This window comes from Entelurus aequoreus, linkage group LG21 (assembly GCF_033978785.1).
Source record: "Entelurus aequoreus isolate RoL-2023_Sb linkage group LG21, RoL_Eaeq_v1.1, whole genome shotgun sequence".
Lineage (NCBI taxonomy): Eukaryota > Metazoa > Chordata > Actinopteri > Syngnathiformes > Syngnathidae > Entelurus > Entelurus aequoreus.
The window spans coordinates 11,842,829-11,869,870 of NC_084751.1; the positions used below are offsets into that span (position 1 = coordinate 11,842,829).

Consider the following 27,042-nt stretch of genomic DNA (forward strand, 5'->3'; position numbering starts at 1 on the left):
AGTACTAACCTTTAACAGTTAATTTTACTAATTTTCATTCATTACTAGTTTCTATGTAACTGTTTTTATATTGTTGTACTTTCTTTTTTATTAAAGAAAATGTTTTTAATTTATTTATCTTATTTTACTAATTTTTTAAAAAAGTACCTTATCTTCACTATACCTGGTTGTCCAAATTAGGCATAATAATGTGTTAATTCCACGACTGCATATATCGGTTGATATCGGTATCGGTTGATATCGGTATCGGTAATTAAAGAGTTGGACAATATCGGATATCAGCAAAAAGCCATTATCGGACATCCCTAGTTACAATTGTTTATTTGACTTTATCTACATTAGCCAAACTGCTTTGTGTTTTATATTGATATCAAAAAGTAAACACCATGGTTTTTTTTACATTACTTGTGAGTTTTTTCATTTCACAAAGTTATTACTTTAAAAACCATTCATGTGACATAGCATTTTGATAATGTTTTATGGTGTATAGTTAATTCCTATACATAGCGATGGGCAGTAACAAGCTGCATGTAGCTAAGCTACGTAGCTTAACTACATTTTCCAGTAGCTTGGCGGTAGCTTAGCTACTTTTCTAACAAGTAGCTTTTAGTTTAGCTACATTTAGACCCATGTAGCTAGGTAGCTTACATTAAAGCTACAAGCTACAAATGAGAAAATGGACTGCGAATGCAGGTCAAATAAAAGATGGAGAAAATACAATGACCTGGATGAATGAGAACATCCATACATACGGAGAAAATCCATGATGATTAGTTGTTCGTATGATGAGTAACAATTGGCTAAGTTTAGGGCAAAACATTACGGACTGGCCAATCAGAGGCAAGATAAGGCGAGTCATCAACACTAGTCAGCAAAATCATACCAGTCACGCACTTTATGTCACATGACGACAAGGGAGTCGGAGACAGAGGAACGCTCCAAGCTGACCACTCAAATAAAAAGAAACTTAGTTGAAAATTGCATAGGAATTCTCTCCCGCAGATTAGATTTTTCCTTTAGAGATGAAGACGATGTGCAGGAAACCCACAATATTGCGTGTCCTTGGTCATATTTAGACAAATAAATGCATTAAGAGAAAACAATGCCCTAGTGTGCCGTGACATACAGTCTGGTGTGCCGTGGGAGATTATATAGTTTCACCTATTTGGGTTAAAAATATTTTTTGCAAACCAGTAATTATAGTCTGCAAATGATGTGTTGTTGTTGAGTGTCGGTGCTGTCTAGAGCTCGGCAGAGTAACCGTGTAATATTCTTCCATATCAGTAGGTGGCAGCCGGTAGCTAATTGCTTTGTAGATGTCGGGAACAGCGGGAGGCAGTGTGCAGGTAAAAAGGTGACTAATGCTTAAACCAAAAATAAACAAAAGGTGAGTGCCCCTAAGAAAAGGCATTGAAGCTTAGGGGAAGGCTATGCAGAATGAAACTAAAACTGAACTGGCTACAAAGTAAACAAAAACAGAATGCTGGACGACAGCAAAGACTTACTGTGGAGCAAAGACGGCGTCCACATAGTACATCCGAACATGACATGACAATCAACAATGTCCCCACAAAGAAGGATAAAAACAACTGAAATATTCTTGATTGCTAAAACAAAGTAGATGCGGGAAATATCGCTAAAAGGAAGACATGAAACTGCTACAAGAAAATACCAAAAAAAGAGAAAAAGACACCAAAATAGGAGCGCAAGACAAGAACTAAAACACTACACACAGGAAAACAGCAAAAAAGTCCAAATAAGTCACGGTGTGATGTGACAGGTGGTGACAGTACACCTACTTTGAGACAAGAGCTATAGTGATGCATGCTTGGTTATGGTTTAAAGTCATATCCAACAATTGCGACAACGACTTTTTACTGTCAACTGAGTTTCGTTTTTTAATGATTTCTCCTGGTGGTGTGCCTCCGCATTTTTTTCTACGCAAAAAATGTGCCTCGGCTCTAAAAAGGTTGAAAAACACTGCTGTAAATCAAAATCATAACTGCTCTCTTCATCTAAGACGTCCAACACGAATTTAGGAGCGCACGTTAAGGTGAGTTGAGTTCATGAAACGTTTTACTGCACATAACCATTACCAACTGTTCCCAAACAACACACAAATCATTGTTTTTTGGTCAACATATAGATAGATGCTGTTTTTTTCTGTAAGCAGATAAAATGAATAACATTATAGAGGTGGGCCAAAGAAAAGGCAAACTAAATAAATACGTACAGTGCGGTGTGGGGACCCCGAGAGGTAGTTGTAGAATGTCCCCAGCTAAATGACAGATAGTTTATAGTAATATTTGTACACTCTCAGTTACATTAACATTGATATTATACATGTGGGCCCATAGATAGAAATGCCGTTAAATGTAGCTTTGATGTAGCAGGCTACTTTTGCCGTGTAGCTTGCTACAATTCTCCAGGGAGCTTCCCTTGTAGCTTAGCTACATTTAATCGAGAGTAACGTGTAGCTTAGCTGATTACATTTTCAACGTAGCTTGCCCATCACTGCTATACAACATATTTCTGCCCAAACTCTTAATGGATCTGTCCCGATACAGCATACACATGTACATACATCTAGTACGATACATGTCAATGTACATAACTTAAAAAATACCCCTCTCTATGGAAATGTAAAAATAGAGATAAAGGCATGATGTAATAAAAAAAACTGACACGCTGATAGACTATTAATGAACAAAAATACATATATTTGTCTTCAAATATATGGAGACCGTTTATCTATAGCCTCTTTATTAAACATTACAACTTACATGATGGCGTCAGGTTCGATCCCCACCCCATAACTGTTTTACCTAATATAATGAATAATCGTGATTAATCATTGTGATTTCAATATTGATAAAAATAATCGTAAGTATTATTTTGGCCATAACCGTGCAGCCCTTAATTTAGGACTAGACGTCATTAACACAATTTTTATCTATATGAACAAAACGTGCAGTTATGTCTAGGGATGTCCGATAATATCGGACTGCCGATATTATCGGCCGATAAATGCTTTAAAATGTGATATCGGAAATTATCGGTATCGGTTTCAAAAAGTAAAATTTATGACTTTTTAAGGAGTGCTACACGGACGTAGGGAGAAGTAAAGAACGCCAATAAACCTTAAAGGCACTGCCTTTGCGTGCCGGCCCAGTCACATAATATTTACGGCTTTTGACACACACAAGTGAATGCAAAGCATACTTGGTCAACAGCCATACAGGTCACACTGAGGGTGAACGTATAAACAACTTTAACACTGTTACAAATATGCGCCACACTGTGAACCCACACCAAACAAGAATGACAAACACATTTCGGGAGAACATCCGCACCGTAACACAACATAAACACAACAGAACAAATACCCAGAACCCCTTGCAGCACTAACTCTTCCGGGACGCTACAATATACACCCCAACCCCGCCCACCTCAACCTCCCAAATTCCAAGCTGCTGTTTTGAGGCATGTTACAAAAAATAATGCACTTTGTGACTTCAATAATAAATATGGCAGTGCCATGTTGGCATTTTTTTCCATAACTTGAGTTGATTTATTTTGGAAAACCTTGTTACATTGTTTAATGCATCCAGCGGGGCATCACAACAAAATTAGGCATAATAATGTGTTAATTCCATGACTGTATATATCGTATCGGTTGGTATCGGAATCGGTAATTAAGAGTTGGACAATATCTGAATATCGGATATCGGCAAAAAAGCCATTATCGGACATATCTAGTTATGTCTTATTGCCATAAGTTGCCATCTTGCACAAGTTTCATATTTATTTGTATTTATTTAGGTTATTATTGTGTTTCTGCCATAATACTTTGTTTATAATGCTTGTGTTGCTTTCATATGCACATTGAATTTTCTACTTGAAGTACATACATACATTTTGAATGTGTTTGTGTTTTTCTTAAATAAAACTCGGTTAAAAGTTTCGTAAGTAAGTACTTTTTGAAAGTTCTGAGCACTTTTAAAAATACCGCGACAATAATGATAATTTTGGTCACAATAACCGTGATAAGAAATGTTCATACCGTGACATCCCTAAATGTAAACATAAAGTAACCGCAGCAATTATCCGTCTCAGGCCAAAAATGCAATCCGTGGTGCCTTATCCAGTTTTGGACATTTCCTGAAAGTTTTTGAGTTATGTTGCCAACTAACTAACCGACGAACCCCGGTGATCGCATACAAGTCAATTGCTCTTTTTGTACTAATAAACACATCCTCTCAAATAAATGCCTTATTCCAAGTAAATATCTAATAGAAGTAATGTCCCACTGGATACATAAACTGCCTCCAAGCATGCAAATCAATGAACACAACTGGAATCGGTAGCACAATCTACGTGATAAAAATGTGCTGTCCAACTGCAGCCACGCGTCACTAAAAGGACAGCTGTATCCCACCTCTCATCCCAAGCGTCAAGAACCCTTTCTCCATGAGCGCCAGCTGTTCCAAGGAGCGCTATTGGCCGCCTCAGCGCTATGGGACTCACATCACAGGACGATAAATGAAAACACTCCAAGAGGGGGAGAGAGAAGAGAAGCAGTTCAGAGAGACACAAATAAACTGCAAAGAAGACTTCTTTTGATTTATACTGATTTGGGTTTTTGTTTCGCTTTCTGTTGGCTCCTGCCAAACAAAACAGAAATGGCAAAGTGACTTTTTGTCAAACTTACAGAATATTACAATCCCCATATTGTCCAGAACATAAGGAAAAATGTGAAATTTTGTATTTTCTTAGCTTCTCTACAATTGTTTGATGGCTGCTTTATTGATCACAATTAGAAATGTCCCTTAATATCGGACTGCCGATATTATCAGACGATAAATGCTTTAAAATGTAATATCGGAAATTATCGGTTTCAAAAAGTAAATTTCATGACTTTTTATAACGCCGCTGTGTACGCGGAGGTAGGGAGAAGTACAGAGCGCCAATAAACCTTAAAGGCACTGCCTTTGCATGCCGGCCCAGTCACATAATATCTACGGCTTTTCACACACACCAGTGAATGCAATGCATTTCTTTGGTCAACAGCCATACAGGTCACACTAAGGGTGACCGTATAAACAACTTTAACACTGTTACAAATATGCGCCACACTGTGAACCCACACCAAGCAAGAATGACAAACACATTTTGGGAGAACATCCGCACCGTAACACAACATAAACACAACAGAACAAATACCCAGAACCCCTTGCAGCACTAACTCTTCCGGGATGGTACAATATACACCCCCGATACCCCATAAACCCCCCCAACTCAACCCCGCCCACCTCAACCTCCTCATGCTCTCTCAGGGAAAGCATGTCCCAAATTCCAAGCTGCTGTTTTGAGGCATGTTAAAAAAAAATAATGCACTTTGTGACTTCAATAATAAATATGGCAGTGCCATGTTGGCATTTTTTTCCATAACTTGAGTTGATTTATTTTGGAAAACCTTGTTACATTGTTTAATGCATCCAGCGGGGCATCACAACAAAATGATGCATAATAATTAGAGATGTCCGATAATATCGGTCTGCCGATATTATCGGCTGATAAATGCGTTAAAATGTCATATTGGAAATTATCGGTATCGTTTTTTTTATTATCAGTATCGTTTTATTTTTTTTATTTTTTATTTTATTTTTTATTAAATCCACATAAAAAACACAAGATACACTTACAATTAGTGCACCAACCCAAAAAACCTCCCTCCCCCATTTACACTCATTCACACAAAAGGGTTGTTCCTTTCTGTTATTAATATTCTGGTTCCTACATTATATATCAATATATATCAATACAGTCTGCAAGGGATACAGTCCGTAAGCACACATGATTGTGCGTGCTGCTGGTCCACTTATAATACTAACCTTTAACAGTTAATTTTACAAATTTTCATTAATTACTAGTTTCTATGTAACTGTTTTTATATTGTTTTACTTTCTTTTTTATTCAAGAAAATGTTTTTAATTTATTTATCTTATTTTATTTGATTCATTTTTTTTAAAAAGTACCTTATCTTCACCATACCTGGTTGTCCAAATTAGGCATAATAATGTGTTAATTCCACGACTGTATATATCGGTTGATATCGGTATCGGTTGACATCGGTATCGGTAATTAAAGAGTTGAACAATATCGGCATATCAGATATCGGCAAAAAGCCATTATCGGACACCCCTAATAATAATGTGTTAATTCCACGACTATATATCGGTATCGGTTGATATCGGTATCGGTAATTAAGAGTTGGACAATATCGGAATATCGGATATCAGCAAAAAAGCCATTATCGGACATCTCTAATCACAATCTTAAAATAAACATTATAAATGCAGCTCCATCTCACAATGTCACTAGTGCAAGTTTGAGTGACCGGAAGAAAACCTCTGACTTGCTAGGAGGAGTGGGCATTTGGTGTCAGTTGCTGACTTTTTTTCAATGGGGGAAAAACATAACGTCTAATATACAGTACATACTGTATACATATGAGGTTAATATCGTGTGAATTACATATTAAACACACAAAGGTCCTCGATGTGCGTAATGTAATCTTTGATCAGCTCTCTTCACGCTCAACTTGTTTGCGAGCAGGGGTTAGAAAAACCCATGGAACTTTTTGGAGGGGTTGGCCAAAGTATCACATTTTTGAGTGAACCAGGAATTTTGTGCAGATCCAAGATTTTTTTTCCACTGTCGTTGACATTATAAATTTTGTTTATTGTCTTTTTTTTATTAAAAAAAAAAAATGACACAACGCATGAATCTTAATGACAGGTCAGGATATATTAGGATATTCACACAAAGGACTGAGTCCTTTGTGTGAATATCCTAATTTAGATAGAGCAGCACAGTGGAACAGGGGTTAGTGCATGTGCCTCACAATACGAAGGTCCTGACTCCTGAGTTCAATCCCGGGCTCGGTATCTTTCTGTGTTTGCATGTTCTCCCCGTGACTGCGTGGGTTCCCTCCGGGTACTTCGGCTTCCTCCCACCGCCAAAAACATGCACCTGGGTATAGGTTGATTGGCAACGCTAAATGGTCCCTAGTGTGTGAATGTGAGTGTGAATGTTGTCTGTCTATCTGTGTTGGCCCTGTGATGAGGTGGCGACTTGTCCAGGGTGTACCCTGCCTTCCGCCCGAATGCAGCTGAGATCCCAAAAGGGACAAGCGGTAGAAAATGGATGGATGGGGTGGAGGATATTCACACAAAGGACTGAGTAGAAAAACAAACTCGTGGACCACATAACTCTCCTAATTTATATAAACAAAAGCAATGTGTTTAAAAGCAAAGCCAAATAATCAGCACAGTGCTATCAATATTAATTGCGCAATTCTCTTAGGATGAATAGTTCTGGTTGTAAAAAAAAAAACAGAAAAACAATTTTCTTTGTGATATCACATCCACAAGATCAGTAAAATTACGGTTATAGGTAGTGTTTTTTTTTTCTGATATTGCAGCATTTGGACAACTGCTCTTAACATTTTGTCATTTAGTTTTGAACATGAACTTGAGTAATCCAAACTAACCAGAAGTGTTGACACTAATGTACTACACTGCAAAAACTGAAATCTAAGTAAGATTAAAAATCTCAAATAAGGGTGATATTTGCTTATTTTCTGTCTGATAAGATCATTTTTCTCACTAAGCAGATTTTATGTTAGAGTGTTTTACTTGTTTTAAGTGTTTTGGTCCTAAATGATCTCAGTAAGATATTACAGCTTGTTGCTGAGATTTGATGACCTATATTGAGTAAAATATGCTTGAAACTAGAATATCAACTGTTGTAAAGCTGTGTCATCAACACTCACAAGTATAAAACAAGTAATCATTTAAATCATGATGCCGAGTGCATATCATTATGTCAAGATAATGGCACGAGCATTTACTTAATTTAAGAATATTTTTCAACAAAATGAGCAAAAAGGTCTCTTTTTATTCTATCAAAAAAGTGCACTTGTTATTAGTGAGAATATACTTATTTTAAGGTATTTTTGGGTTCATTGAGGTTAGCTGATTTAACTTGTTTTGGAAAGTCTTGACAAGCCGAATTTTCTTGTTCTATTGGCAGATAATTTTGCTAAGTTCAATTAAAATACCCCTAATTTTTGTCCTTTTTTTTCTTGTTTTTGAACACTGACTTTTTGCAGTGTGCAGTTTACTGCTAATACTTCAGAAGTGATTATTTATGTATTTCTGTGCAAATCTCATAATATTGACATGATGTCCATCCATTGGCGTTGTTAGGCCTATTTTAGGGGGGCTCAAGCCCCCCTAAAATATTCTTAAGCCACCCAAAATAATTTGGTGTTATATATATAATTTATTTATTCATTTATTTATTTATTTATTTTTTAAAAACACATGCCGACCTATTCATTATAAAGTGGCCCGAATATGAGTTTAAATAAATAATCATATAACCTGTCATTATTCACTCAGTTTCCCCTCACTTCATAGTGTAAGGTAGAGAGCCCCTTAAGTGCGTCGGTATCCAATCCATTCCACTTGTTCATATAGAAAATGCCCACATCACTCAAAATCCAGTCCACATTTTCTCTGCGACCTTGCTTGTGGTCCTTGGACTTGTTCATATAGAAAATGCCCACATCACTCAAAATCCTTACGTAACATCACCAGAATGATTGACAATTAGGAGGACCAATAGTCAACATGATCCACAACATCCTCTAGTATACCTTTAAGTCTTTCATATATATATATATATATATTAGGGCTGCAACCAACGATTAATTTGATAATCGATTAATCTGTCGATTATTACTTCGATTAATCGATTAAACCTTGTGTCTGCAATTGTAAATAATTTAGTTTTTAAGTTTTGTGTTTCTTGTAGAATCTATATAAAGTAATATACATTAGCTTATTGTTAAAATAATGAAAAAAAATCATTAAATATATTTGTTTTATTGTATTGTTACATTAATAGCTGTTGTATTATTATAGGATGGCTTGTTAAACATTTCATAGGATTTTCAGAGGGAGGAAAAACCAAGACATTTAATATAAAATGTAAAATGAATAAATACATAAAAAGAAAAAGAAAAAAAATGGTTAAAAGCCATCGTCCCGGGGAGCATTTCATTTCGTCCCGTGCATTTTTTTAAATAATAATAACAACAATGAATAATTTCTAAGTCTTTGTTAGCCGTTTGTGAAGTTTTGTGCTCGTGCGCTACGTTTGCTCGCATCCTGTGCATCTCCTGGGGGCTAAGCCCCCCCTGTCCTTAAAAGCTAGTGACGCCCCTGATGTCCCCCTTCATGTTCCGCTCCCAGATCTGGCAGTGTGCAACATTACTGGAATGAAATCTATTATTTTGTGGAACTCCTGGCTCAAAGGTTTATCAGGTATTTGTCGTCGTTGAAAGATTCAAGAAGTAAATGAAACAAAGTTGTTAACTTTTGTCATTGTCCAGTCCTCAGCTGAGGATGTCTTTCATCGTCTTTTCAACAGAAGGACGAATAGTGATGCCGCTAACAGAAGACAGGTGCCGCCTTCACACATTCTGACTTTTTCAATAATTTTTAGTCCTTTTTTTTAATTATTCTTTTTTTTTTTTTCAGAGAGCAAATACGAGCCGGGTTGGCCGAGCTGCGAATGGTCCACCCAGGTGGCGACACCTACATGCACAAAGGCTTGGAAAAAGTGAGGAATATTCACCATAATCTATTTTCTAAAAATGAGATCCGTTTAAAACGTTTCCACTAACGCCTTCAATTGTGTTTTTTCAGGCCAGTCAGCAAATTTACTATGCGACAGGCGATGGTGAGTCGAAGATACTGCTTTTCCTTCAATTTTAAATACGAGCTTTTTCTTGGGAGTTCAATCTTTTGCATCTACGTAAAGGCAAGGCAAGTTTATTTATGGAGCACAATTTGTACACAAGGCAATTCAGTGCTGCACAGAAAATTACAAGAAGGCAAAACTAAATATGAATTAATTATAAAAGTAATAATAATTGAATTAAAAACATAAAAAATAAAATAAACTACTGTTTGTCGTGGTTGTAGTTTGCAGCTGTGTTCAAATGGTGGAATTACTTTGAAAAAGTTAAAGCTGTTTACACAATGAATACTGGTTTTGAGCCAGAGGACAGAAAAACATTTGAAACTGCAAACTACAACTACAATAATAAACTACCTTGAATTAACCCTTGTGTGGTGTTAGGGTCTGTGGGACCCGTTTTCGTTTTTTATTAAAAGAAAAATTATACAATTAATTAATTTTTCAAACTGAGACTCACTGACTTTGGCTCATTTTCTGTGAAGAACATATGTCATAATACATATTTAATGACCACACACCATACACCTCCCCTACACATTTCTATTACATACAAGATGTCCGGGTCCACTGGACCCTGGGCTAATAGAAGTGTGGAAATTGATGTTCTGTGTACCACACGCACGCACGCACCCACCCAACCACCCACCCACCACACACACACACACACACACACACACACACACACACACACACACACACACACACACACACACACACACACACACACACACACACACACACACACACACACACACACACACAGTAGGCCTAGACAGGAGGAGGACAGGGTGTAGGTACACAGAACATCAGAGGGTCAAATGTGCGAGAAAATGAGAGCAGACAGTGTTGACAAACAATGTTGCAACCTTGTGTGGGAACCGCAGGTGCAGAAACACAAAAGAAGAATCCCTGTGGGATGCAGAAACTGGCAGAGAAATTTTCCATGCAACGTTCATATTGTTGTTACTCAGCCAGCGTTTGTGGGTCTGATGGACCTGTTGCATTTTGTGACTTTTAATGCCTCACAATCAAACACTTTTATGTTAAAATACTGAACAGATGTTTATTGGGATAAGGTAAACATCTGTTCAGTATTTTAACATAAAAGTGTTTGATTGTGAGGCATTAAAAGCCACAAAAGGCAACGGGTTCATCAGACCCACAAACGCTGGCTGAGTAACAACAATATGAACATTACACAAGGGTTAATAGCAATATTATTTGTACAGTGAGTATAGTATGTGGAAAGAATGAAGCATTTGTATAATAGATGTCTATTTGTGTTAGGTAGCACATTTTCAATTTGTCTGGGTTCCAGGCTACCGGACTGCCAGCGTCATCATCGCCTTGACAGATGGAGAACTGAGAGAAAATCAATTTGATCTGGCTCAAATTGAGGCAAGAGAACTATATGCATTATCAAGATATTTGTATAGTTTTAAGTGAGAGTTTGAGGCTGCGTTCACACTTGTGGTTTGGTACTCTGGTACGGACCAACATTTTTTTTTAGGATACTTAGTGCAATCTTCGGTGCGGTTGGCTTAGTGTTTCACACTGGTGTTTTTGTCATTGGAGCAAAGGCTGCACAGTTGAAAAAATAATTACAGAAAGGAAAGACTTGATTGGACAGCTTTCGTACAAAACCCAAATATTCCAAGCCGAAATTACATCTGTTGGGTTGAAAATGTAAGTTATTTTTGTATTTCTAAGAGCTTGGATTTCACCAAGAGCTTGTAAAATATACTTTAAAGGACAGTTTTCGTGACATATTACTCAAATATACCAAGTCTACTGGGTTAAGTACATACGTAATTTTGATATTCTACGTTTAAAGGACAGTTTTCGTGACATATTACTCAAATATACCAAGTCTACTGGGTTAAGTACATACGTAATTTTGATATTCTACGTTTAAAGGACATTTTTCGTGACATATTACTCAAATATACCGAGTCTGCTGGGTTGAATACATACGTTATTTTGATATTGTACGTTTAAAGAGCAGGTTTTGTGGCAGGTTATGTAACAAAACTCAAATTAAAAAAATAGATACTTTTAAAGGGCAGTCTTTTTAACATATTACTATGTGAGGTAACCCAAATATTCCAAACCAAAATGCTGTCTGCTGTGTTTATCGTGCGTACGTAAAAATTACATGGTATTTTTACCAGCTTACATTCCACCAAAAGCTTCCAAAAATACTATAAAAGGCTGGTTTTGTAGCAAATATTTTAAAGCAAAATGCCGTCTGCTGGGTTTAATTCGTAGGATATTTTTATATTTTTGTTATTTTAACATCTTAGGTTTCACCAAAATATTCTAAAATATATAATTAAAGGCCGGTTTTATAGCATATCACGTAACTCAAATATTCCAAATTAAATTGCTTCTGCTGGGTTTACTGTAATTATTCGGGTTTTTAAAATATTCTGTTATTTTTACTATCTTAGATTTCAACAAAAGCTTCTAAAAATACTTTTAAAGGGCTCCTTTTTTAACATATTATGGGACGTAACACATATATTCAAGCCAAAATGCCTTCTGCTGGGCTTAATGAGTAAGTTATTTTCATATTTTGTTATTCTTTCCAGCTTAGATTTCAGCTAAAACTTCTAAAATATACTTTTAAAGGCCGGTTTTGTGGCATACTACAAGACGAAACTCAAGTGTTCCAACTACGCCGTCTAAAGCGCTGTTTAAACGTATATTGTAATATTTTTATCAGTTTACGGTTCTCCTAAAGCTTCTAAAACATACTCTTAAAGAGCTACACATCTTCTCTCGTATAGTTGTCATTACCTCATGCGTTTTGCTGTAATTTTCACATCAGTCCATGTTCAGAGTTAACTTGCAAGCGGACTTGGACCCATTTCTCAAAGGGTCTCGGTCCGCATGTTTGGTGCACAGTTGCACACCAGGGCAGCGATGATCGTGACCAAAGAAACCAAACCAGCAAACCCACACAAGTTCCTTATTAACCGCACCCAACATGACAAATGTGACCGCACCCTTAAACTTGGTGGTCTGCGCGTGTGTTACGTCACTACATGAGTGTCATCCTCCCACATCGAGCCCTTGCAGCTGCACTTTTAGTGGTGTGACCTTTGACATCAACTGTTTGATGTTTTTGTGTGTGTGTGTGTGTGTTTAAACGAACCAGGCCGGCCGAGCGCGACAGTTGGGGGCCACCGTCTACTGTGTGGGAGTGAAAGACTTCAATGAAACCCAGGTGAGTAAACCTCATAATGGCGCACCAATCAACGTTACGTTCCACAGATAATCCAAATGCCGCATGTCTCTGCAGCTGTCAACCATCGCCAACAGCCAGGACCACGTCTTCCCCGTGACGGAGGGATTTCACACCCTGCAAGGGGTCATTGACTCGGTATAAGCGTGAAGCTTCATTTCTACTGTCTTAGCTATACAAGCTGCACACCAGACCTGGACAAATTAAGGCCCAGGGGGCCACATGCGACCCGTTAAGCTTTTCAATCTGGCCCGCCGGACATTCCCAAATCATTTTTTTAGATCCTTAAGATGGAAAGTGTAACTGCCAGTATATCAATGGTTGGAATCTGCACTTTTGCATTACATACTAGTTACTATTAGGGATGTCCGATAATGTCTTTTTGCCGGTATCCGATACAGATATCAACCGATACCGATATCAACCGATATATGCAGTCGTGGAATTAACACATTATTATGCCTAATTTGGACAACCATGTATGGTGAAGATAAGGTACTTTTTAAAAATAATAATAAAATAAGATAACTAAATTAAAAACATTTTCTTGAATAAAAAAGAAAGTAAAACAATATAAAAACAGTTACATAGAAACTAGTAATTAATGAAAATGAGTAAAATTAACTGTTAAAGGTTAGTACTATTAGTGGACCAGCAGCACGCACAATCATGTGTGCTTACGGACTGTATCCCTTGCAGACTGTATTGATATATATTGATATATAATGTAGGAACCAGAATATTGATAACAGAAAGAAATGGGGGGAGGGAGGTTTTTTGGGTTGGTGCACTAATTGTAAGTGTATCTTGTGTTTTTTATGTTGATTTAATAAAAAAAAACAAAAAACAAAACAAAAAACGATACAGATAATTAAAAAAACGATACCGATAATTTCCGATATTACATTTTAACGCATTTATCGGCCGATAATATCGGCAGGCCGATATTATCGGACATCCCTAGTTACTATGGTAATCGAATTAGTTACTATGGTAATCAAATTAGTTACTATGGTAATCTAAGTCACAACAGCTCAGACGAGGCACCAAGCAGTGTGGGTGGGGAGCGTTTCCAGAGAGTGTTTCCAGAGCGGCCAGCCTGAAATGTGGGTGTCAGGGACAGACGCGGAAGGAGATTTTTACAACTAAGTTCTAAAGCTTAGTGATATATCAGATTGTACTTGGGTTTTTTACCCTTCACGTTCATATTTCACTGTTTATTGCATTTTTGTTGTCAATATTCAGTGTTTTATCCTTCATAGTTAATATTGTAAATCCCACATTCTTTATTTTCATGTACATTCTGGGTGTCTCATTCAGTAAAAAAAATACAATTCCATTCCGTTTTTTTAAGGCGGCCTGTCATAATGTTTTTAGCATTCAATCAGACATCATTGTGAGGTTTTGTATTAGTGTTCCTACAAACACACATACTGTACAGCAGATTTTTGCAGCTTATATATATATATATATATATATATATATATATATATATATATATATATATATATATATATATATATATATATATATATATATATATACTTGTATGTATGTATGAATATATATATATATATGTGTGTGTATTTATATATATATATATATATATATATATACCGATATATATATATATACCGATATATATATATATATATATATATATATATATATATATATATATATAGATATATATATATATACTACCATTCAAAAGTTTGGGGTCACATTGAAATGTCCTTATTTTTGAAGGAAAAGCACTGTACTTTTCAATGAAGATAACTTTAAACTAGTCTTAACTTTAAAGAAGTACACTCTATACATTGCTAATGTGGTAAATGACTATTCTAGCTGCAAATGTCTGGTTTTTGGTGAAATATCTACATAGGTGTATAGAGGCCCATTTCCAGCAACTATCACTCCAGTGTTCTAATGGTACAATGTGTTTGCTCATTGGCTCAGAAGGCTAATTGATGATTAGAAAACCCTTGTGCAATCATGTTCACACATCTGAAAACAGTATAGCTCGTTACAGAAGCTACAAAACTGACCTTCCTTTGAGCAGATTGAGTTTCTGGAGCATCACATTTGTGGGGTCAATTAAACGCTCAAAATGGCCAGAAAAAGAGAACTTTCATCTGAAACTCAACAGTCTATTCTTGTTCTTAGAAATGAAGGCTATTCCACAAAATTGTTTGGGTGACCCCAAACTTTTGAACGGTAGTGCATATATATATATATATATGTATATATACATATATATATATACATATATATGTGTATATATACATATATATATATATATATATATATATATATATATATATACATATATATGTGTATATATACATATATATATATATATATATATATATATATATATATATATATATATATATATATATATATATATATATATATATATATATATATATATATATATATATATATATATATATATATATATATATATATATATTATTATTATTATTATTATTATTATTATATATTAGGCATGGAGACTGTTTCTACAAACATTTGTGGAAGAATGGGCCGCTCTCAGTCATTTCCAGCGTGGACCTGTCTATATGATGCCACCTGTGCAACAAATCCAGTGGTGAAATTTCCTCGCTCCTAAATATTCCAAAGTCAACTGTCGGCTTTACTTTAAGAAAAGTGAAGAGTTTGGGAACAACAGCAACTCAGCCACCAAGTGGTAGGCCACGTGAACTGACAGAGAGGGGTCAGCATAGTGCAAAGACTTTCTGCACAGTCAGTTGCTACGGAGCGCCAAACTTAATGTGACCTTCCAATTAGCCCACGTACAGTACGCAGAGAGCTTCACGGAATGGGTTTCCATGGCCGAGCAGCTGTATCTAAGCCATACATCACCAAGTCCAATGCAAAGTGTCGGATGCAGTGGTGTAAAGCATGTCACCACTGGACTCTAGAGAAGTGGAGACGCCTTCTCTGGTGTGATAAATCACGCTTTTCCATCTGGCAATCTGATGGACGAGTCTGGGTTTGGAGGTTGCCAGGAGAACGGTACATTTTGGACTGCATTGTGCTGAGTGTAAAATTTGGTGGAGGAGGAATTATGGTGTGGGGTTGTTTTTTCAGGAGTTGGGCTTGGCCCCTTAGTTCCAGTGAAAGGAACTTTGAATGCTCCAGGATACCAAACAATTTTGGACAATTCCATGCTCCCAACCTTGTGGGAACAGTTTGGAGCGGGCCCTTTCCTTTTCCAACATGACTGTGCACCAGTGCACAAAGCAAGGTCCATAAACACATAGATGCCACAGTCTGGTGTGGATGAACTTGACTGGCCTGCACAGAGTCCTGACCTGAACTCGATAGAATACCTTTGGGATGAATTAGAACGGAGACTGAGAGCCAGGCCTTCTCCGCCAACATCAGCGTGTGACCTCACCAATGCGCTTTTGGAAGAATGGTGGAAAATTCCTATAAACACACTCCGCAACCTTGTGGACAGCCTTCCCGGAAGAGTTGAAGCTGTAATAGCATATTGAACCCTATGGGTTAGGAATGGGATGGCTCTTCAAGTTCATATGTGAGTCAAGGCAGGTGGCCAAATACTTTTGGCAATATAGTGTATATATATATATATATGTATATGTGTGTATGTATGTATATATATATATATATATATATATATATATATATATATATATATATATATATATATATATATATATATATATATATATATATATATATATATGTATATTTATGTATACTTAACGTCTAACAATCTCTGTGAACCTTTTCAATCCGGTTTCAGGGCAAATCACTCTACGGAGACAGGCCTCGCAAAAATGACTAATGATCTATTGCTAACGATGGATTCTGATGCTTCATCTATGTTGCTGCTTCTTGATCTTAGCGCCGCTTTCGATACTGTTGATCATAATATTTTATTAGAGCGTATCAAAACGCGTATTGGGATGACAGACTTAGCCTTGTCTTGGTTTAACTCTTATCTTACTGACAGGATGCAGTGCATCTCCCATAACAATGTGACCTCGGACTATGTTAAGGTAACGTGCGGAGTTCCCCAGGGTTCGGTTCTTGGCCCTGCACTCTTTAGTATTTACATGCTGCCGCTAGGTGACATCATACGCAAATACGGTGTTAGCTTTCACTGTTATGCTGATGACACCCAACTCTACATGCCCCTAAAGCTGACCAACACGCCGGATTGTAGTCAGCTGGAGGCGTGTCTTAATGAAATTAAACAATGGATGTCCGCTAACTTTTTGCAACTCAACGCTAAGAAAACGGAAATGCTGATTATCGGTCCTGCTCAACACCGACATCTATTTAATAATACCACCTTAACATTTGACAACCAAACAATTAAACAAGGTGACTCGGTAAAGAATCTGGGTATTATCTTCGACCCAACTCTCTCGTTTGAGTCACACATTAAAAGTGTTACTAAAACGGCCTTCTTTCATCTCCGTAATATCGCTAAAATTCGTCCCATTTTGTCCACAAGCGATGCTGAGATCATTATTCATGCGTTCGTTACATCTCGTCTCGATTACTGTAACGTTTTATTTTCGGGCCTCCCTATGTCTAGCATTAAAAGATTACAGTTGGTACAAAATGCGGCTGCTAGACTTTTGACAAAAACAAGAAAGTTTGATCATATTACGCCTATACTGGCTCACTTGCACTGGCTTCCTGTGCACCTAAGATGCGACTTTAAGGTTTTACTACTTACGTATAAAATACTACACGGTCAAGCTCCTGCCTATCTTGCCGATTGTATTGTACCATATGTCCCGGCAAGAAATCTGCGTTCAAAGAACTCCGGCTTATTAGTGATTCCCAGAGCCCAAAAAAAGTCTGCGGGCTATAGAGCGTTTTCTATTCGGGCTCCAATACTATGGAATGCCCTCCCGGTAAAAGTTAGAGATGCTACATCAGTAGAAGCATTTAAGTCTCATCTTAAAACTCATTTGTATACTCTAGCCTTTAAATAGACTCCCTGTTTAGACCAGTTGATCTGCCGTTTCTTTTCTTTTCTTCTCTACTCTGCTCCAAACCCGGGGTGGACCGCTAGCCTGTTCATCAGATGGGGACATCTCTACGCTGCTGACCCGTCTCCACTCGAGATGGTTCCTGCTTGCCCCACTATGGACTGGACTCTCGCTGATGTGTTAGACTTTCACAATATTATGTCAGACCCACTCGACATCCATTGCTTTCGGTCTCCCCTAGAGGGGGGGGGGTTACCCACATATGCGGTCCTCTCCAAGGTTTCTCATAGTCATTCACATTGACGTCCCACTGGGGTGAGTTTTCCTTGCCCGTATGTGGGCTCTGTACCGAGGATGTCGTTGTGGCTTGTACAGCCCTTTGAGACACTTGTGATTTAGGGCTATATAAATAAACATTGATTGATTGATTGATTGATTGATTGATATATAAATAAATAAATATATACATTGATATACCGGCCCCCAGACACATTTTTTTCTCAAAATTTGCCCCCCGGGTCAAAATAATTGCCCAGGCCTGCTGTACACTGACTACTCAAAAGCATATCCAAGTTTAACTTCTATAGTTTTGTCTTTTGAGAAGATAGAACAAAATGCTTTCTGAAATGTGAGGAGTGTATTCATATTTGGGAGATGCTGCGCATGCAAAAATATACTGTGTGTATTTAAATTTCTTATTTCCTGGTCAATGTTACAGATTCTGAAGAGGTCATGCATTGAGATTCTGGCCGTCGAGCCGTCTAGCATCTGTGCAGGAGGTACGGGAAATATTTTGAGCCATTGTTAGCCTGCATCAATGTAATGACTGACACACTAATAATATTGTTCCCGTCATCTGGCTAGTGTCAAAAATCTGTTTTAATTGTAAATCTCCCCTCTTTAAATGAGGTTGCATGGCGAGAGTTCTTGTTTTTTTTGTCCAATTCTGCCAAATAACCTACGGAATGATTGATTATTTTAATAACTTCAATCCTCCCTCAGAATCATTCCAGGTGGTAATCAGAGGAAATGGTTTCTTGCACGCTGGTGATGTGCAGAAAGTCCTCTGCAGCTTCCGCATCAACGACACAGTGACTTTTAGTAAGTAGCCGCTCTAATAAATCCAATTCTTTTTTTATGAGGCCCAGTGCACCGTCTTCGTACATAAAAACACAAAAACGATTCGTCTCAGAGCTGCCAACAGTTCCTGTGGGTGTGGGGGAAAAACCCTGACAATTAAGGCGCCTTTAAGTGGGTCGTATATAAACGCAAAGCCCTCCACTTTGTGCCGTGCCGAGCCAGAAGCAAGTCAAAGCAGCATATTTGGCGGTCAAAGTGGTGGGTTGGACGGAATTAAGTAGCCCAAGAGCCAGATTAATTCCCCAGGAGTTTGGCAAGACCTTTGTCAAGTCTGTGCGCTGGCTGCCGGCGGTATTTATTACACAGACACATGATTTGTTTTTGAAACACAGCTTCACAGAGCAAATAAAATAGCTGAGGTAGCGGTCTGTGGCTGTGACGGTCAACAAGGACACTAGGAGGAAGCAACAATTGTCATGGTTGGTGAAAAAGTACGCTGGTGTGTTTAGTCTCATAGTACTGTTCTTTGGGTCTGTAGCGAACGTCATCATTCTAACTCTGGTGTGCACCACTTAAGTGGACCAGAACCGCCTGAGGGCTGGGTCCTGGCCGGCTTGAAAGTGCAGATCAGCCATGATGTGAACGCCACACAGACCATTGACACGTACAAGTGATGAGCATGCAGAAATGGCAATTATGAAAAAGAAAACGCTCTCTCTGTCTGTGTGTGTGACAATGTTGGTCTTCAGAAGTATATTTAGAAGCTTTTGGTCAAATCTAAGAATATAAAAAAATAACCCAGTAGCCCACAGGTGGCCCGGGGGCCAGATCTGATCCGCCACATCATTTTATATGGCCCACAAACGCCTGAAAATAATATGCGTCAATAAACACCCTTATCATTTTTTTACATTTTGACAGAAAAAAATGTATGTACTGCATGGTATTGCATACATTTTAAACTTTAATAGTATGCAATATTGCAACACATTTTTTGTCAAAATAAAAATAAATACCTAAATATCTGTTTGACTTCTGATTACAAAGCGAGTTATCCATCGAATTGTGCACTGTAAAAATGACAATAGATTTTACGGTAAAAATTTACGGCGGTCTTTACAGCATATTACTGTAAATTGAAAAGAAAAACACTGTTTTTTTAACTAAAAAAGTATTTCGTTTGAGCTGCCAGTTTTTTTTAAGGTGTATTACTGCAAATGGATAACCAAAAATTACGGTAAAAATTTGGCAGCTCAGATAGCAGAATTAAAAAAGTGTTATTGTTTTTCCATTCACAGTAATACGTTGTAAAAACACTGTATATTTTACAGTAAAATTCTGGTGAATCAGTTGCCATTTTTTCCCCTGTAAAATCTACAGGTGTTTTTTTTTTTTTTTTACTGTGTACATAAAAACACATTTTCAATAATCAAATACATAATTCATAATATTTGCGGCCCTTTGATGGAAGCCATCACTGCGATATGGCCCTCAATGAAAACCAGTTTGACACCGCTGCAGGAGCCTTTTGGTTTGGAATATTTGAGTTACGTCACATATTATGTCAATAAAGCTGCCCTTTGCTTTTGGTCAAATCTAAGCTGGTAAAAAAAATAGCACAAAATAAAATTAACATGTATTCAAAACAGCAGACTACAAATCATTGATTTATGTCACATAATAAATAAATAAAAATCTGCCCTTTAAAAGTATATTTCCTATATTATATTTCTATTTCCTAATAACCTCTCCACGCAGGAGAGGGGGGCAGAGCAGAAAAGAGACGGCAGACCAACTGGTCTAAAAGGGGGGTCTATTTAAAGGCTAGAGTATACAAATGAGTTTTAAAGGCCTACTGAAATGAATTTTTTTTATTTAAACGGGGATAGCAGATCTATTCTATGTGTCATACTTGATCATTTCGCGATATTGCCATATTTTTGCTGAAAGGATTTAGTATAGAACAACGACGATAAAGATTGCAACTTTTGGTATCTGATAAAAAAAAGGCTTGCCCCTACCGGAAGTAGCGTGACGTAGTCAGTTGAACATATACGCAAAGTTCCCTATTGTTTACAATGATGGCCGCATGAAGTGAGAGAGATTCGGACCGAGAAAGCGACAATTTCCCCATTAATTTGAGCGAGGATGAAAGATTTGTGGATGAGTGAAGGACTAGTGGGGAGTTGAAGCTATTCAGATAGGGAAGATGCTGTGAGAGCCGGGGGTGACCTGATATTCAGCTGGGAATGACTACAACAGTAAATAAACACAAGACATATATATACTCTATTAGCCACAACACAACCAGGCTTATATTTAACATGCCACAAATTAATCCTGCATAAAAACACCTGCGTGTTTGTTATGCTAGCTCCTAGCTCCTATGCTAGCTCCTAGCTCCATAGAACACGCCAATACAATTCAAACACCTGATCAACACACACAATCACTCAGCCCAAAAGACCGTTCACCTAACCCAGGGTTCATAAAGCTTATATATTTTAAAAAAGTTACGTACATACGCAAAAAAAAGTTGCACACATACGGTCAAGCGATCAAATGTTTAGAAGCCAAAGCTGCATACTCACAGAAGCACGTCTGCGTCTTTGTCATCCAAATCAAAGTAATCCTGGTAAGAGTCTGTGTTGTCCCAGTTCTCTACAGGCGTCTGTGTATCGAAGTCAAAAGTCCTCCTGGTTAGAGTCTCTGTTATCCGAGTTCTTCCATCTTGACTGCATCTTTCGGGAATGTAAACAAAGAAGCGCCGGCTGTGTACTGTTGTGGCTGACTACGCTCGAAAAATACGTCCATTTCGCACCGACAACTTTCTTCTTTGCTTGCTCAGCTTCCTTCTCCATAATGCAATGAACATGATTGAAACAGATTCACGAACACAGATGTCCAGAATACTGTGGAATTATGAAATGAAAACAGAGCTTTTTCGTATTGGCTTCAATGTGGAAGGCATACCCGTGTTCCCCGGTCTACGTCACGCGCATACGTCATCCTCGGAGGCGTTTCGAACCGGAAGTTTAGCGGCAAATTTAAAATGTCACTTTATAAGTTAACCCGGCCGTATTGGCATGTGTTATAATGTTAAGATTTCATCATTGATATATAAACTATCAGACTGCGTGGTCGGTAGTAGTGGCTTTCAGTAGGCCTTTAAGATGGGACTTAAATTCTTCTACTGAGGTAGCATCTCTAACTGTTACTGGTGGAACATTCCAGAGTACTGGAGCCCCAATATAAAACGCTCTATAGCCCGCAGACTTTTTTTGGGCTCTGTGAATCACTAATAAGCCAGAGTTCTTTGAACACAGATTTTTCTGCCGGGTCACATGGTACAATACAATCAGCAAGATAGGATGGAGCTAGACCGTGTAGTATTTTATACGTAAGTAGTAAAACCTTAAAGTTGCATCTTAACTGCACAGGAAGCCAGTGCAGGTGAGCCAGTATAGGTATATATATAAGTATATATGTATATACAGTATAGGTGTAATATGATCAAACCTTCTTGTTCTTGTCGAATGTCTAGCAGCCGCATTTTGTACCACGGTACAAAATGTATATTTTGCATGCCTTTGGTGAAATCTAAGATGTTAAATACAGTGCAGCAGAATATAAAAAATAACCTAGCAGTGTTTTGAATTGCAATATTTGAGTACCGTCACATAATATGCCATAAAACTCCTCATAAAAAAGTACATTTTGGGTGCTTTTGGTGAAATCTATGCTGGTAAAAACAGCAGAATATAAATTCACTCACTGTACGTATTCAACCCATCAGACTTAGAATATTGGGTTGCATCGCATAATATATATCACAAAAACTGCCCTTTACATGTTTATTTTGGATGTTTTGGTGAGGTCCATCCATCCGGGTGCAGCAGCCTAAGCAGGGAAGCCCAGACTTCCCTCTCCCCAGCCACTTCGTCCAGCTCCTCCCGGGGGATCCCGAGGCGTTCCCAGGCCAGCCGGGAGACATAGTCTTCCCAACATGTCCTGGGTCTTCCCCGTGGCCTCCTGCCGGTCGGACGTGCCCGAAACACCTCCCTAGGGAGGTGTTCGGGTGGCATCCTGAGCAGATGCCCGAACCACCTCATCTGGCTCCTCTCCATGTGGAGGAGCAGCGGCTTTACTTTGAGCTCCTCCAGGGTGACAGAGCTTCTCACCCTATCTCTAAGGGAGAGACCCGCCACCCGGCGGAGGAAACTCATTTCGGCCGCTTGTACCCGTGATCTTGTCCTTTCGTTCATAACCCAAAGCTCATGACCATAGGTGAGGATGGGAACATAGATCGACCGGTAAATTGAGAGCTTTGCCTTCCGGCTCAGCTCCTTCTTCACCACAACGGATCGATACAGCGTCCGCATAACTGAAGACGCCGCACCGATCCGCCTGTCGATCTCACAATCCACTCTTCCCTCACTCGTGAACAAGACTCCGAGGTACTTGAACTCCTCCACTTGGGGCAAGATCTCCTCCCCTAACCCGGAGATGGCACTCCACCCTTTTCCGGGCGAGAACCATGGACTCGGACTTGGGAGGTGCTGATTCTCATCCCAGTCGCTTCACACTCGGCTGTGAACCGATCCAGTGAGAGCTGAAGATATTGGCCAGATGAAGCCATCAGGACCACATCATCTGCAAAAAGCAGAGACCTAATCCTGCAGCCACCAAACCGGATCCCCTCAACGCCCTGACTGCGCCTAGAAATTCTGTCCATAAAAGTTATGAACAGAATCGAGACAAAGGGCAGCCTTGGCGGAGTCCAACCCTCACTGGAAACGGGTCCGACTTACTGCCGGCAATGCGGACCGAGCTCTAAAACTGATCATACAGGGAGTTTTGGTAATGTCGAAACAGGTAAATATAGCAAAATATGAAAAAAACCTAGCAGCATTTTGGCTTGCAAATAGTTGAGATATGTCACATAATGTGCCACAAAACCTGCCCTTGCTAATGGTGAAATCCATCCTGGTTAAAAAAAAAAAAGCAGAATAGAAAAATAACATACATATTCAACCCAGCAGACTTGGAATATTTGAATTACGTCATGTAATATGTTACCAAAGTTATTCCAAAATAAAAATACCAGTGTGATTGCTAAGCGGACTCCACCAAAGTGCACACCCAAGTTTTTAAAAACTGTTTTGTCCCGCACAGACAACACTTGTGTTGCAGAAGACTCTCATTATCGTGAATAATGTCATTGTGGTCTTTGATTAAGGGCTACGTACATGAACTTTGATTGATTGACAATTGACTATAATGACATTGATATTTCCTATCCAAAAACACAAACACATTGTTTAGATTTAGCCCAATCTGTTGGGTGACGGGTGAAGGAAAAGTGGTCTCTTGCCCCCCCCGCCCCCAGTCAGTTTAGGATCAGCTGGTATAACACTCAGGCCTTCTCAGATGTCTGAAGTTGGGGGGAATGTGGATCCCATCGAAAAGGAGCCGCGTCTTTGCACACATTCGACACCAGGCTCCTCGGCCAAGTGTAAACAAACCACAGCCCTGCTCGTTGGCCTTCTTTCTCACTTGCAAGAGGGGAAGTGCAGGAATTTAGTTACAAAGGGGGGAAAAAAATTAATTTGCGATTGGTCTCGTTGCTGTATAACTATCACTTTGTAAAAGTTTTCGTTTTGCATGCAGAAAAGCCTCAACATCAACTTTAAGCTTATAAACAACACACTACAGCTGTGGTCAATTAACAAATATAGAAATACTGAAGATAGTTCTTTCAAAGTGAAAAAGATGGCATTTGGTGATGGAAAAAAGATCTAACGACCTGTTTAATACACAGGTATTAATGGCCACTTGTGTTACTTTATCTCTCCATAAGCTAATTAGTTGAAATAAATTAATGTAATTTAAACCAAAGTCAAACACCCTTAAAATGTTGAAAAAAGTTTCATTTTCTATAATGATTGTGTGAATTTTATTGTAGGTTATTTAAAGAAGTAGTTGTATTATCACATCATGAAACAATAAAGGCTTAATGGTCATTGCACTATTTAGCTACAACCAGTAGAGGCGCTGTTGGTTTAGTCTGCCCTATTTCCCAGTTCATCAATCAAGGAAATGTTATTGTATAGAAATAAAAATATAAATTGTATTATACAAATATTGTTTATATGTTTATACAATATTTGTCATTACATAGTATTCATTTTCAAAATGCACTTGCACAGATAAAGGCCTCTTTCCCTAATAAGTGCCTGGTACTCTCTGCAGTTGGGTAGCACAATTTTAAAGTTAAAGTACCAATGATTGTCACACACACACTAGGTGTGGTGAAATGTGTCCTCTGCATTTGACCCATCCCCTTGTTCACCCCCTGGGAGGTGAGGGGAGCAGTGGGCAGCAGCGGTGCCGCGCCCGGGAATCTCACAACCTACCAATTTTAATGGAAATGCTGTATTTAAGTAGTTTGAAATAGGTTAAAAACTTTTTTTGCTTTTGCTTTGTCGATACAGAATCTCACATGCATGCATCCATCTATAACAGGGGTGTCAAACTCGTTTTCATTGAGGACCACATCGCAATTATGGTGGCCCTCAGAGGGCCACTTTTAACAATGAGTAATATATGATGTATATATATATATATAATAATATATTTTTTACATTAGCTTAAAAACTGGCAGCTCACTCACCAGAGTTTTACAGTAAAAAGCAGTGGTTTTTTTTTTACAGCATATAAAAAATGGAATAAATGGAAAAACCATACCACTGTTAGCAGTAAAATTCATGCAACAAAGCTACTTTTTTTTTTTTATACCATAAAATCTTGTTGTTTTAATGTTTTTTTTGGTTTGTTTTTTAATGTTTTAGTGTCTTACTGTACATGGAAATATGGAATGTATCTATTGTCAATTTTACATTCTACAAGGATAATTTGTTTTGAAATAATAAGTCAGGCAGATATTTAAGTACAGTATTTATCTTTATTTTAACAACAAATATTTTTGGAATACATGGTAACATAATATTTTGATTTTGATTATATTGAATTCTAAAATATATGCAATTGCATGCAGAACATTGTTTTGTAATGTCAAAAAGGAAAGAACAAATATATTTAGTAAGAGAAGATTAAGCATTTTAATAGCGCATATTATTTCCAGGCTTTCGCGGGCCACATAAAATAATGTGGCGGGCGAGATTTGGCCCCTGGGCCTTGAGTTTGACACCTGTGATCTATAATCTCTATTTATTAATTTATTTTTTTCCTATTCATTCATACCCTAATTATCTATTCTTATTCAAAAACAAGAAAAAATACAAAAATTAGGGGTATTTTACTTGAACTAAGCAAAATTATCTGCCAATAGAACAAGAAAATTCGGCTTTTCAAGACTTTCCAAAACAAGTAAAATTAGCTAACCTCAATGAACCCAAAAATACCTTAAAATAAGTACATTCTCACTAATAACAAGTGCACTTTTCTTGGTAGAAAAAAAAGAGACCTTTTTGCTCAATATGTTGAAAAATATTCTTAAATTAAGTAAATGCTCGTGCCATTATCTTGACATAATAATATGCGCTCGGCATCAGGATTTAAATTATTACTTTAAAAAAGTAGTTTTATAATTTTGAGTGTTAATGTCACAGCTTTACAACAGTTGATATTCTAGTTTCAAGCATGTTTTACTCAATATAGGTCATCAAATCTCAGCAACAAGCTATAATATCTTACTGAGATAATTTAGGACCAAAACACTTAAAACAAGTAAAACACTCTAACATAAAAATCTGCTTAGTGAGAAGAATTATCTTATCAGACAGAAAATAAGCAAATATCACCCTTATTTGAGATATTTAATCTTACTTAGATTTCAGTTTTTGCAGTGAATTTACT

At 37.7% G+C, this 27,042-nt stretch overlaps 1 protein-coding gene across 4 annotated transcripts in view; it reads left to right on the forward strand.

The window, feature by feature from the left end:
• antxr1b (ANTXR cell adhesion molecule 1b) overlaps positions 1 to 27,042 on the forward strand; it is a 59,063-nt gene that overhangs the window by 6,249 nt on the left and 25,772 nt on the right. For all 4 annotated transcript variants that reach the window (XM_062030956.1, XM_062030954.1, XM_062030957.1 and 1 more), the window contains 9 exons: positions 9,324 to 9,395; positions 9,464 to 9,535; positions 9,612 to 9,693; positions 9,780 to 9,813; positions 11,153 to 11,232; positions 12,995 to 13,063; positions 13,139 to 13,219; positions 18,803 to 18,863; positions 19,087 to 19,185. In XM_062030956.1, coding sequence (XP_061886940.1) covers positions 9,324 to 9,395; positions 9,464 to 9,535; positions 9,612 to 9,693; positions 9,780 to 9,813; positions 11,153 to 11,232; positions 12,995 to 13,063; positions 13,139 to 13,219; positions 18,803 to 18,863; positions 19,087 to 19,185 — 650 coding nt within the window. The remainder of the gene's footprint in view (positions 1 to 9,323; positions 9,396 to 9,463; positions 9,536 to 9,611; positions 9,694 to 9,779; positions 9,814 to 11,152; positions 11,233 to 12,994; positions 13,064 to 13,138; positions 13,220 to 18,802; positions 18,864 to 19,086; positions 19,186 to 27,042) is intronic.